This window comes from Tamandua tetradactyla, chromosome 26 (assembly GCF_023851605.1).
Source record: "Tamandua tetradactyla isolate mTamTet1 chromosome 26, mTamTet1.pri, whole genome shotgun sequence".
In the NCBI taxonomy this organism is placed as follows: Eukaryota; Metazoa; Chordata; class Mammalia; order Pilosa; family Myrmecophagidae; genus Tamandua; species Tamandua tetradactyla.
This window is the reverse complement of record NC_135352.1, coordinates 27805201-27817754: the sequence shown is the minus strand read 5'-3', so window position 1 is coordinate 27817754 and position 12554 is coordinate 27805201. Positions and strand designations below refer to the sequence as shown.

The following is a 12554-nucleotide window of genomic DNA, read 5'->3' as shown; positions in this document are numbered from 1 at the left end:
GGTGCATGGAAATACATCTTCCCAGTGGAGTGGAGTGATGTATATATCAGTTCCTTGTTTTGGGATTATTAATTTGATTTTTAAATGACAATAGTACTATTTTGTTTATAGGATTATCAGGAAGATACGAGGTAAAGAATACGGTGGCCCCTAGATGCATAAAAGGGCTTATTGTTCCTTATTGCACCTCATTGCTTTTTTTCTAGCAAAAATTCTATTGAATTTTCTGTTCAGCGCTCTGTCCACCAGAGGGCAGAAAAAGAAAGAGAGTGGCAATGTGAAAAGGTAATTTGCAAACAGCGCAATTCATTTTCAGACCTTGTAAATTACTGACTAAAAATCAATTCAAGCAGATTAAAAAGACAAGATATTTTAACTACCTCTGCTTAACTCCTTTTCCCCTTTCATGTGTATCTATTCTTCCTTAATTTATCGAATCCATTTCTGTACGTTTCCCTTAAGGGAAAGAGTATGACTTTATATTGTGGAGAAGAAAATAATTTATTTCTCAAAATTTCCTGCTTCCTTTGTTCCTACAGTAGCTGTGAATTATGGAACATACAGGAATAAATCAAAGTTGTTATCTGTTTTAAACAGGCCAACTGCCCAATATCTGTTACAATGATATTGCAAAACAAATTCAAAACGCCCTAGGAGGGCATGAGTGCAGAAGCAGAGTAGGATATGTTCATTTGGACGTCTACTTTGAGAGAAAGAGGAAATAAAGTCCACAAAAGAAGTGTTTGGTGTCTTTTAAAGTCCAAGGCAGGAGAGACTTTTCCATTGTAGCAAACTGCAGTGACATTAGATCCCTTCCTACATCGCATGCTTTTCAACATTTCCCTGGCTCTGTTGCCCAACTACTAAGCTTATTTGCTCCATAACTAATGTTGTTCTCTTTTTTCCAAACCTAGCTGGCACTGCTCCTATCCAAGCAGAGATCACACGACTAAATAGGTCTGACCACAGTATCATGAGAATGCAGTGTCACATGCTTCAGATTCCATTCCCAGCTGAGTCTGCTGTAGGTAGGCTGGTAGGCATTCCAGCCAAATCCACGATTTCTCTAGCCAGGCGATATCAGCCTTCCGATCTGCACAGGAAATAATTTTATAATCCAATCTGATGTAAAAGGGCCAAATGGGCACATAAGCCGAGAATGAGGCAAAAAATAAAAGAAAAAGAAAGAACACACCAGGGGAAATGATTTCCTTAAGGAAGTGAGGAAAGAACAATGCCTTGAAATAAAATTTCTACAACAGAGACTTGTCTCCATGATTCTCTCTCAATTGATCATCTTGTGGTTGGAAAAGAACTTTCAACCAAAAGTTTTCTTACTTTCAATGACCTTGCTCCCTCTGGCATTAGTTCTGGTGGGCCTGAGAATGCATGGAGTAGTATGACTGAGCTTGTCCAAGGAACCTAGTGAACCAGTGTCCTTACCTCTGCTTCTACTTAGCCAGGAATGGAATAGCGGGAGAGCCAAAGAACCATCAGTACACAGTACTCTTTAGACAGAGCTCAGGTCGACCTGGTTCCGCTCTGACGCCCAGATGACCAAAATCCTTCTTCACAGAAGTCCTATAGAAGGGACAGACAGCCCCTCCCCACCCTCTGGCTGCTGCCCTGTCGTCTAGCTCGTTCACTCTTTGATCTTGTCACCTAGTATAAAAGATTGTTACCACCCTAGTCCTCACAACATTGCCAGGCTACAAATATGCTTGACTCTTTGCTTCCTGGGCTTAGAGAATTAGAGAAGGCTTTCCTAGAGGAAGTGACATCTACAATCCAACTGAACTAAAGAATAAGTAGGAGCCAGCCAGGCCAGGGTGTGAGAATGTTCCAGGGAGAGAGAACAGCAGGTGCAAAGGCCCAGTGGTGAGCCAAGAGCATGAAGCATTTGGAGAACTGAAATAAGTTCGGCGTGCTGGAACAGAGCTGGGGAGGTGGCCAAAGATGAGGCTAGGGGGACAAACCAGGATCCTTTAGTCCTCTGCTACTCAAAGGAGAGTGCACAGACGAGCAGCACCTGGGAGCTTGTTAGAAATGCAGAGTTTCAAGCCTGATTCCAGATCTGCTGAATCAGAATCTGCATTTTAACAAGATCCCTGGGTGATCTGATGCACTCAAAGTTTGAGAAGCCCTGCTCTGGGCACATTAAGTAGTTCAGACCTGAGAGCAAAAGGAAGCCGCTGAAAGATTAAGCAGCAGAAATCACATAACACTTGTGATTTAGAAAAATCATTCTTCCTTTTCCTCCTCTTGAACAAAGTGGAGGAAAAGTGGATAGGCCGGTAGAGACCCATACTTGCCACGAAGGCAGGGGGCAATCAAGAGGCTGCTGCAGGCATCCTGGTAAGGGAAGGCTGCAGCCCTGCCTGGGAAGCAGGATGAGGAGGGGAGAGAAGTGAACAGGTTTGATAGACACCTGGAGAAAGGATCAGCAGAACTTGGTAGTTCCGGGGCAGCCTTGGCATTGTTCCCTAATGCAGGGCCCAGGGACATCTCAGAGTGGGTGGGGCTGAGGAGGTGGCAGCAGGTGCAGCTGGGTGGGGGGAGGGCAGTATCAGTGGGTGTGGGAAACAAGAGACTCAGAAAGGAGAGTCCCTCTGTGTCTGCACACGTTGCCTAACGCAGAATGCGATCCGACTGGTTTTCACATATGCTCAACATGTGTCCCATTCAGTCCGTGGGGCTTAACTACCCTGGCGGCGGCAGCGGCAGCAGCAGGGCGCTTGTGCTGTTCCCATTATTCACCCCTGCCAATTTTAATAAGCCGTTTGCAAAGCAGGAAGCCTGCCTAGAACTGGGGGAAGGGGCAGAACCCAGCAGCCTCAGCATTTAGCAAGGACAATTTCTATCAGAGAAATTTGACAATTTCCCCTTAAAAAAAAATCTCAATGAAAGAGAGTGGCTAGCAACTTAGATGCAAAATATGTGCAAGAATCCTGTGTAAGGCCTGTGTAAGAACCCATGTGCCCCTAAAGAGCACTGCTCAGAGACAAAATTCATCTAGCAAGGCTTCTACTGTTTGAGCAAGTTAACAGTGCTAAAAGGAGCTAAAAGTCCAAAAGGAAAAGTTTGGAGTAAAAGTTCATGAGTAAGGTGGGGCAATTTCCCAATTACTCATGCTGAGTGGGGAAGTGAGTTTAATATTAGACACATCTTCGGGCATCTATTCTAGGACACAGTGGTGAAGGGGCAGCTCTGAGGCCCTTGCATTCACAGAGCTCACATACTAGGCTCCAGGATAACCTTCAGTGAAGGTTTCTGATGCTGTTTGACCAAGTAGAGATAGAAGACTTGCCTCTGGGTTGGGAAATTTAGGAGATTCCCCTCCAGTCAAACTGGCCCGAGCAGCCAACTTTCCATAATAAGTGAGGGGGCTGGAGGCTGTCCAGCCTGAGCAGTCTGACTGTTCCATGGCCCTCCCCTCTCAAGGGGCTGCCCGAATCTTCTGCCCTCTGTTCACCTGCTCTGCAGAGCCCTCAGCCTGCTCACCAGCAACTGAGGACAGACAAGCAGGTTTCTTCTCTTCTGCCACAGCAGCTCATGCTACTGTGAAAGGAAGCAACAACTGGAAATATGGACGAGTATGTGAAAAGAAAATTCCAGCCAGAATCCATGGCATTTACCGTCTCCACCCTGTGGCCTGCCTGGCTTAAACCTGCAAACAGGCTTATTTGTGCTGGAAAGCTTTCATCGCATGTGGTGATGGGTTAATTAGGAAAACTTTCAACACATCAGAGACACCAAGAATCTGGGGCATTGGAGTTACATACCATGGAGGGGAAGGGACAGTAGCAAAAAAGAGATGACCTCAGAGAGGCCCTGGAGTCACAAAGTCCAGTTCACCCACTTACCAGATGTCCAACCTTGGTCTAGGGAGCTGATCTCTCCAAGCCCTCAGTTTTCTCATCCATAACATGAAGATAATACTTAACTAAAAAAAAAAAAAAAAAAGAAACTGAAACAGAAGCATTAAGATGGACATTCCCTAATCTTTAAACCCCAAACACTACGGATCTACTCTTCTCTTCTCTATCTCCCTTACTGTTCCAATGGAAGGAGTATCCTGATTCATCTCTGGACTTAACATGCACTCAGGATTTGGCTCCCATAGCATTTCCCTCTTTCCTGATCATCAGTCTCTCTCTCTCTCTCTCTCTCTCTCTCTCTCTCTCTCTCTCTCTCTCTTTCTCTCCTGGATCATTCTCATCCAGAGCATTTCATTATGCTCTAGTATCTCCCATCTTAAAAACACCACCATGTGCCAAGAAAAACAAACTTCTCAACCTCACATCATTGTTCTGTTTCCATCCACTCATCTTATTTCCTTCACAGCAAAACATTAAAAAAATAAAATGAAAAGTCATCTCCCCTACTTCTGGACGTCCTGAGAGTTTGTGCCTCCACCCACTCCAAACAGGCTTCTGTCTTCATCACTCCACTAGAACAGGTATTGCCGAGGTTTTCAGCACTGCCAAATTTCGTGGGTTTTTCCCATTACCACCTTATTCCACCTTTTCGATAGCATGTGGCATAACTGGCCACTCTCCCTCCTTCCTGAACTGTGTCTCTCTCCTGGCTTCAGGGACACCACATTCTTATTTTCCACTTCCTTCTGTGGCAGGTAATTTTCAATCCTTGTTGCTGTCTTCTTCTTGAACACCCATTCAAATTTGGGCCCTCCTTTATTTCCTGTCCATCAGTCTTCCTCAGGTTGCCTGATAAAGTCCCACTGCTTTCAGTACTTTCGACATGCTACATGCTACTTTCTACATGCTGTTATCTCTAGCCTGACCTGTCTTCTGAGCTCGAGACTCACATCTGTTTTTGCTTGGCTGTCCGAGTGGCACCTCAAATGGAAACTGTCCAACCCCAAGCTCTTGATTTCCTCTCCAAAGCCTAGGGCCTTCTGAATCCTCCATCTAAGTTAAGTATCATTTTCCCAAAGACCCATCTATGCTCACACCCCAAACCCAACCTTTTCTCTAATCCCCTACCTACAGTAGTTCTACCTACAAATCACTTTCAACTTCACTCACTTGTATCTCCACTGCCACCAACCTGGTTGAAGCTGCCATCATATGCTTTACTGTCCTTAATTAGTCTGCACACTTCTACTCTTATCTCTCTGCAGCAGTTACCAGAGCAGCCTTTCAAAAGACCAATTGAGCGAATGTCACTCCTTGCATCAAACCCCTTCAGTGCTTTCCTATTGAGCCTATTGTAAAATTCAGATTCCTTCCACGGCTACAAAGCCTGAAAACCTGGACCCCGCTTCTCTAACTTCTTTCCTTTTTTTTTTTTTTGAGTTCCTTCCAGTTTTGGAGTAGGTTTATTGAGATTTCAAAAGTCTACAGTGAATCTATAAGATCTCCCTGGTTTTTTTGGGTTTTTAAAATACAGTTGTATTGAAATACACTCGCACGCCATACAGACGATCTGAAGTATACAATCACTGGCTAACAGTATCATCACGTAGTTGTACATACATCCCCATGATCAATTTTGGAACATTTTCATTACTTCAGAAAGGAAATAAAAATAAAAAATAAAACCCAAATCCTCCCAAGCCACTTATCCCTCCACCTACCCCCACCCACTAACCGACAATATTGGTGTGGTACATTTGTTAACTGTTACTGAAAGAACATTGAAACATTACTGTTAACCACAGTCCATAGGGTGCAATAGGTACATTTTCCCTTATTATTATTATTATTATTTTTTAGAGAGAGGTAAAGAACATGGTGCACGGGGGGGTGAAGACAGAGAAAGGTGGCAGGTAAGGCAGAAGGTGATCGGAGAGTATGCATGCTAACAGCAAAGGGGGCTACAACCACCGGGAAGCATAAGACCTAGGATAGAATAGAACAGAGAGAGTGAACCAGGTGCAGCTGATGCAGTTGATGGCGAGAAGGAGAAGGTCTCTCGCAGGTTGGAGAAGGTAGCGAACAAAAAGGGCCTGCGTGCAGCACAAGTGAAGTGCTCACACAAGACTTACTACCTAGCATTTACTACTTGCGCGAAACCGGGGCTGGCCATCCCCAGGAGTAAAGGATGTGACAGCAGCAAGAAAAGAAGGAGATGAAAGAGAAAGGACAGCACAAGCAGCTCAGGGGGAAAGGCACAAAGGGGAACTCTGGGCACCCCGGCGTGGTAAAGAAAATGAGCAAGCCCGAAGAGCAAGGAAAAGTCAAGTGTCTCAGTTCACATCGCAATTGAGGAAGGGGTGCACCGTTCCTGGAAGTACTGCAATACGAGGTCGATGCATGGAGTGGACGGAGCAAGCTCCTACTCCATCTCCCTGCTCCAAAAATCCATTTAATATATTGTCCTCGGATAGAGGACGTATCAGATATTAAACTGATAAGAACAGATACTACACTTGATCTTAGCGAAAAGGCCGAGAAGCGATATTATTATTTTTTTTAACATTTATTCCCCTATTACTTATTTATTTATTTTAACTTTTTTTTTATTGTATAGTGTAACATGTATACAAAGCAAAGAAATAAAAAAGCAATCGTTTTCAAAGCACTCTTCAACAAGTGGTTACAGGACAGATCCCAGAGGTTGTCATGGGCTTCCATACACTCTTCTCAGATTTTTCCTTCTAGCTGCTCCAGAATATAGGAGGCTAGAGGGCTTAAATACTTTTTTATCATCACAATTAACTTTTTTCCCTTCTTTTTTTGTGAAAAATAACATATATACAAAAAAGCTATAAATTTCAAAGCACAGCACCACAATTAGTTGTTGAATGTATTTCAGTCTTTGATATGGGTTACAATTCCACAATTTGGGGGTTTTACTTCTAGCTGCTCTAAAATACTGGAGACTAAAAAAGATATCAATTTAATGATTCAGCATTCTTTACTCATTTGTTAAATCCTATCTTCACTATATAACTCCATAACCACCTTTGATCTTTCTATTCCTCTCTTTAGGGGTGTTTGGGCTATGGCAAGTCTAAATTTTTCATATTGGCAGGTTCTGTCACTAATATGGGATAGGGAAATGGAAATAGCTTATGTTCTGGAGAGGCTGTATTTGCTCTTCAAAAAAATGCTATTCATAGCTTTAGCCTATTTTATAATTGGGTTGTTTGTTCTTTTCTTGTTGAGTTGTATGATTTTTTGGTATACAGAGGAAATCAAACCTTCGCCTATATGGTTTCCAAATATTTTCTCCCATTGTATTGGCTGCCTCTTCACCTTTTTGACAAAGCCTTTTGAGGTGCAGAAGCATTTGATTTTGAGGAGTTCCCATTTATCTATTTTTTCTTTTGTTGCTTGTGCTTTGGGTATAAAGTTTAGGAAGCTACCTCCTCTTACTAGGTCTTGAAAATGGTTCCATACATTTTCTTCTAGAAGCTTTATGGTGCTAGTTCTTATATTTAGGTATTTGATCCACATTGAGTTAATTTTTGTGTAGGGTGTAAGATAGGTATCCTCTTTCATTCTCTTGGCTATTGATGTCCAGTTCTTCCATGCCCAATTATTGAAAAGACTATTTTGCACCAGTTCAGAGGATCTGGGGGCCTTGTCAAAAATCGGTTGCCCATAGATTTGGTGGTCTATTTTTGCACTCTCAATTCAATTCCATTGGTCAATGCTTTTGTCTTTGTGCCAGTACCATGCTGTTTTGACCACTGTGGCTTTATAATAGGTTTTAAAGTCAGGGAGTGTTAATCCTCCCACTTCACTCTTCTTTTTTAGGATGCTTTTAGCTATTCAGGATCTCTTTCCCTTCCAGATGAATTTGGTAGTTAGCTTTTCCAAATCTTCAAAGTAGGTTGTTGGAATTTTTATTGGTATTGTGTTGAATATGTAGATTAATTTTTGGAGAATTGACATCTTAACTATATTTAGCCTTCTTATCCATGAGCAGGGAATATCTTTCCACTTATTTAGATCTCTTTTGATTTCTTTTAGCAATGTTTTGTAGTTTGTTGTGTACAAATCCTTTACATCCTTGTTAAGTTCATTGCTAAGCATTTGATTCTTTTAGTTGCTATTTTGAATGGAATTAATTCCTTAACTGACTCCTCAGCTAGCTCATTGCTTGTGTATAGAAATGTTGCTGATTTTGCATGTTAATTCTGTATCCCACCACCTTGCTGAATTTGCTTATTAGCTTAAGTAACTTTGCTGTAGATTTCACAGGATCTTCCAAGTGTAGTGTCATATCATCTGCAAATAATGAGAGTTTTTCCTCTTCCTTTCCAATTTGGATGCCTTTTATTTCTTTGTCCTGCCTGATTGCTCTAGCTGGAACTTGTAGCATAATGTTGAATAATAGTGATGACAGTGGGCATCCTTGCCTTGTACCTGATCTTAGGGGGAAAGCTTTCAGTCTCTCTCCATTGAGTATGATGCTGGCTATCAGTTTTTCATATATTTCCTTTATCATATTTAGGTAGTTACCTTTGATTCCCATCTTTTGGAATGTTTTTATCAGAAAAAGATGCCAAATTTTGTTGACTGCTTTTTCAGCATCAATTGAGATGATCGTGTGATTTTTCCTTTTGGTTTGTTACTGTGCTGTATTACATTAATTGATTTTTTTGTGTTGAACCATCCTTGCATTCCTCGTATAAACCCCACTTGGTCATGTTATATAATTCTTTTAATGTACTGTTGGATTCGATTTGCTAATTTTTTATTGAGAATTTTCGCATCTATGTTCACTAGGGAAATTGGCCTGTAATTTTCCTTTCTTGTAGCATCTTTCCCCAGTTTGGGGATTAAAATGATATTAGCTTCATAAAATGAGTTAGGTAGAGTTCCTTTTTCCTCAATTTTTTGGAAAAGTTTGAGCAGGATTGGTGTTAGTTCTTTCTGTAATGTTTGATAAAATTCCCCTGTGAAGCCTTCTGGCCCTGGGCTTTTCTTTGTAGGAAGATTTTTGATGACTGATTGAATCTCTTTACTTGTGATTGGTGTGTTGAGATTTTCTATCTCTTCCTGAGTCAGTGTAGCTTGTTTGTGTGTCTCCAGGAATTTGTCCATTTCATTTAAGTTGTCTAGTTTGTTGGCATATAGTTATTCATAGTATCCTCTTATGATTCATTTCTTCAGGGTCTGTGGTAACATACACCTTCTCATTTCTGATTTTGTTTATTTGCATCCTCTCTCTTTTTTCCTTTCTCAGTCTTGCTAGTGGCCCATCAATTTTATTGATTTTCTCAAAGAACCAACTTTTGGTTTTATTGATTCTTTGTATTGTTCTTTTGTTCTCCGATTAATTTATCTCTGCTTTGATTTTTGTTATTTCTCTTCTCCTATTTGCTTTGGGGTCGGTTTTGCTGTTCTTTCCCAAGTTCCTCCAGGTGTGCTGTAAAGTCAATTTTTGCTGTTGTTTTTTAATATAGGCATTTAGGGCAATAAATTTCCCTCTTAGTACAGCCTTTGCCGCATTCCATAAGTTCTGATAAGTTGTATTCTCATTTTTATTCCTCTTCAGATAGCTACTGATTTCTCTAGCAATTTCTTCTTTGACCCACTGGTTGTTTAAGAGTGTGTTATTTAATCTCCATATATTTGTGAATGTTCTCATTCTTTGGTGGTTATTGAGCTCTAGCTTCATCCTATTGTGATCATAGAAAGTGCTTTGAATAATTTCAATATTTTAAAATTTATAAAGACCTGTTTTGTGTCCCTCCATATGATCTATCCTGGAGAATGTTCCATGAGCACTAGAAAAGAATGTATAACCTTGTGCTTTGGGGTACAATGACCTATGTATGTCTGTTGGGTCTAATTCATTTATCAAGTTCTTTAACTTCTCTATTTCCTTGTTGATCTTCTGTCTAGTTGTTCTATATATAGAGGAGAGTGGTGTATTGAAGTCTCCTACTATTATTGTTGAAACATCCATAGCTCCCTTCATTTTTGCCAATGTCTGTCTCATGTACTTTGGAGCTCCTTGTTTGGGAGCATAAACATTGATGACTGTTATCTTTTTGGTGAATTGACCTCTCAATTAGTATATAGTGTCCTTCTTTGTCTCTTATGATGTCTTTACATTTAAAGTCTATTTTGTCTGATAGTAGTATAGCTACTTAGCTACTCCTGCTTTCTTTTGGTTACAACTTGCATGGAAAATCTTTTCCCATCCTTTCACCTTCAATCTATTTGTATTCTTGTGTCTAAGGTAAGTCTCTTGTAAGCAGCATATAGCTGGATTATGCTTCTTAATCCATTCTACCAACATGTATCTTTTAATTGGTAAGTTTAGTCTGTTGACAAAGTTATTATGAAAAGGTGTTTCTTGATTCCACCATCTTCTCTGTTTTATTTGTCAGATCTATATATTCTTTTCCCTCTTTCTCTTTGTAGTCTTTAAATTACTCTTAGTGATACTCTCCAATTCTGTGCCCTCCTCCAGCCCTCCCTCACCTTTTTTTTTCAGCCGGCAGAACTCCTTTTAGTATTTCTTGTAGGGCCAGTCTCTTGTTGACAAATTCTTTCAGGATTTCTTTGTCAATGAAAACTTGAATCTCTCCCTCAATTTTGAAAGACTATTTTGCTGGATACACAATTCTTGGCTTGAAGTCTCTTTCAGGATGTTGAATATATCATACCGCTGCTTTCTCACCTCCAGGGTGCTTGTTGAGTAGTCTGAACTCAGCCTTATTTGATTCCCCTTGTATGTAGTAGATTCATTTCCTCTTGCTGCTTTCAGGATTTTCTGCTCTTCTTTAACATTTGACAGAATGATTAGTATGTACCTTGGGGAAGGCCTATTTGGATTTATTCTGTTTGGAGTTCTTTGGGCTTCTTTGACTTATGTATTTATGTCCTTTATCAGGGTTGGGAAGCTTTCCCCCATTATATCCTCAACTACTCTTCTTAGCCCTTATGCCTCTCTTCTCCTTCTGGGACACCAGTGATTCTTATATTTTTGCACTTTGTTTTGCCTATCATTTCCCTGAGTTCCCATTCAACTTTTTCCATTATTTTTGCCATTTGCCATTTTTGAGTCTTTGAAGTCAGTTATTCTGTCCTCTATATCATTGATTCTTTCTTCTATCTCTTCAAATCTGGTATTGTGTGCCTCTAGAATGTTTTTTATTTGGTCAATAGAGTATTTAATCTTTGTGAGTTCTGCTATTTTTCTACTTATTCTTTCTAATTCCTCTTTATGCTGTTCTTCTGTCTTCTTGAGCTCCTTTATGTCATTTGCTATCCCACTTATTTTATTAAGTGGAGTTGTATGAATATCTTTGATTAGTTGTTTCAACATCTGTGTCTCCTCTGGTGTTTTAATTTGGTCATGAGGTAGGGCTGTATCTGTCTGCATTGTGATAGGCTTAGTGATCTTCTGCTGTCTTCGTGGCATGTAAATATCTTGATTGATTTACTTTGGGGGTTGATTCTTTCAGTACTTTAAGGCCTCGTGTTTGCAGGATGGTTGTATAGCAGGGAGCAGGGCACAGGGTGGAGCACTCAGTGCGGTGACTTGTTTCAGGGCAGGTATGGGCGCAGGTTGGGGATGTTATGCTGATGCTTGTGAACATGCACGCCCAGTGGCCATTGAGGATGTACCTGTGCGGGGGCACTGCTCTAAGGCACAGGGCCCTTTGTGTGTATGTGTAGAGCTGTGGCAGCTGGTCGGCGTTATGCCTGCGTGGATTGGGAAAAGATGTGATGGCTGCGCAGGTCAGCACTTTCTGAGAGCTGGGGAGTGCATGTGCAGTTCTAGGACCACTGTAACATGCAGTTCCCAGAGCAGAGTGACATGATTTGGGGCCCCTGTGCATGCGTAGGCCTGTAAATGAACGCGCAGAGCTCAGGAGGGGCAGAGTGAGGCTGTGTGACACTATGTGCAGCGGTGGGGATGGGGGGGTAGGGGTAGCCTAGATATGGAGGTTAGTGCCCGCAGCCTTCATGCGCTGGCAACTGTCTGCAGAGAACAGGGAGGGGAGGTAGTGCTCAGGAGGGGTGCAGGAGAGGTAGGATGCACTGCACTTGGGGTGGGGGTGTGGGGTAGTTATGTGTACTGGGGGCTGCTGGGGTGGGAGCGCCTGTAGCGCAGGGAATGGGAGTGGGTGACAGGGCTCGGGTGCGTGGGGTGAGTCACCAGTCACGAGGCTGCGCTGGTGAGGGTAGAGCGCCCAAGGAATGCAGCCTGGCCTACCTCCCAGTCCCGTGCATCCCATCCAAGCACTCCTGCAGGGTCTACACCTTCGCTCCAGGCCCCAGCCTTCTGCCTCTCAGTTCCTCGGCCTCTGCAACCAGGGCTGCCACATGGGGTGCAGAAACCTCTCCAGATCCGCTGTACTTCCGAATCACCACCTCAGTTGCCCTCTTGTCCCTTCTCCAACTTTCCCATGGAGCAGGGCTGATCTCAAGCTACTCAATTCGGCTATCTTCCTGGAAGTCTCTAACTTCTTTCAATACCACTTGTTCTTCCCTTGATTATAATGCTTTAGCTACACGTGAACATAGCAAGCTTTCTCACTTCAGAACCTCTGCACTATTTCTTCTATTTGAAATGCTCTTTCCGCAAACCTTGGCAAGGCTGGTTCATCTTCAGTCTTC

General features: G+C 42.0%; 1 protein-coding gene and 1 non-coding gene across 2 annotated transcripts in view; both read right to left on the bottom strand.

The window, feature by feature from the left end:
- Positions 1–498: 498 nt before the first annotated feature.
- Positions 499–12554, bottom strand: part of ACSL1 (acyl-CoA synthetase long chain family member 1) — a 97973-nt gene continuing 85917 nt past the window's right edge. Inside the window, exons 21-22 of the mRNA XM_077144530.1 lie at positions 3864–3943; positions 499–1093 (exon numbers count right to left, since the gene is read on the bottom strand). Of these exons, the coding sequence (XP_077000645.1) occupies position 1093; positions 3864–3943 (81 nt within the window). The 3' untranslated portion in view covers positions 499–1092. The remainder of the gene's footprint in view (positions 1094–3863; positions 3944–12554) is intronic.
- LOC143670051 (U2 spliceosomal RNA) lies at positions 6234–6424 on the bottom strand. The gene has a single exon (XR_013169233.1). It is a non-coding gene; the product is annotated as a U2 spliceosomal RNA (small nuclear RNA).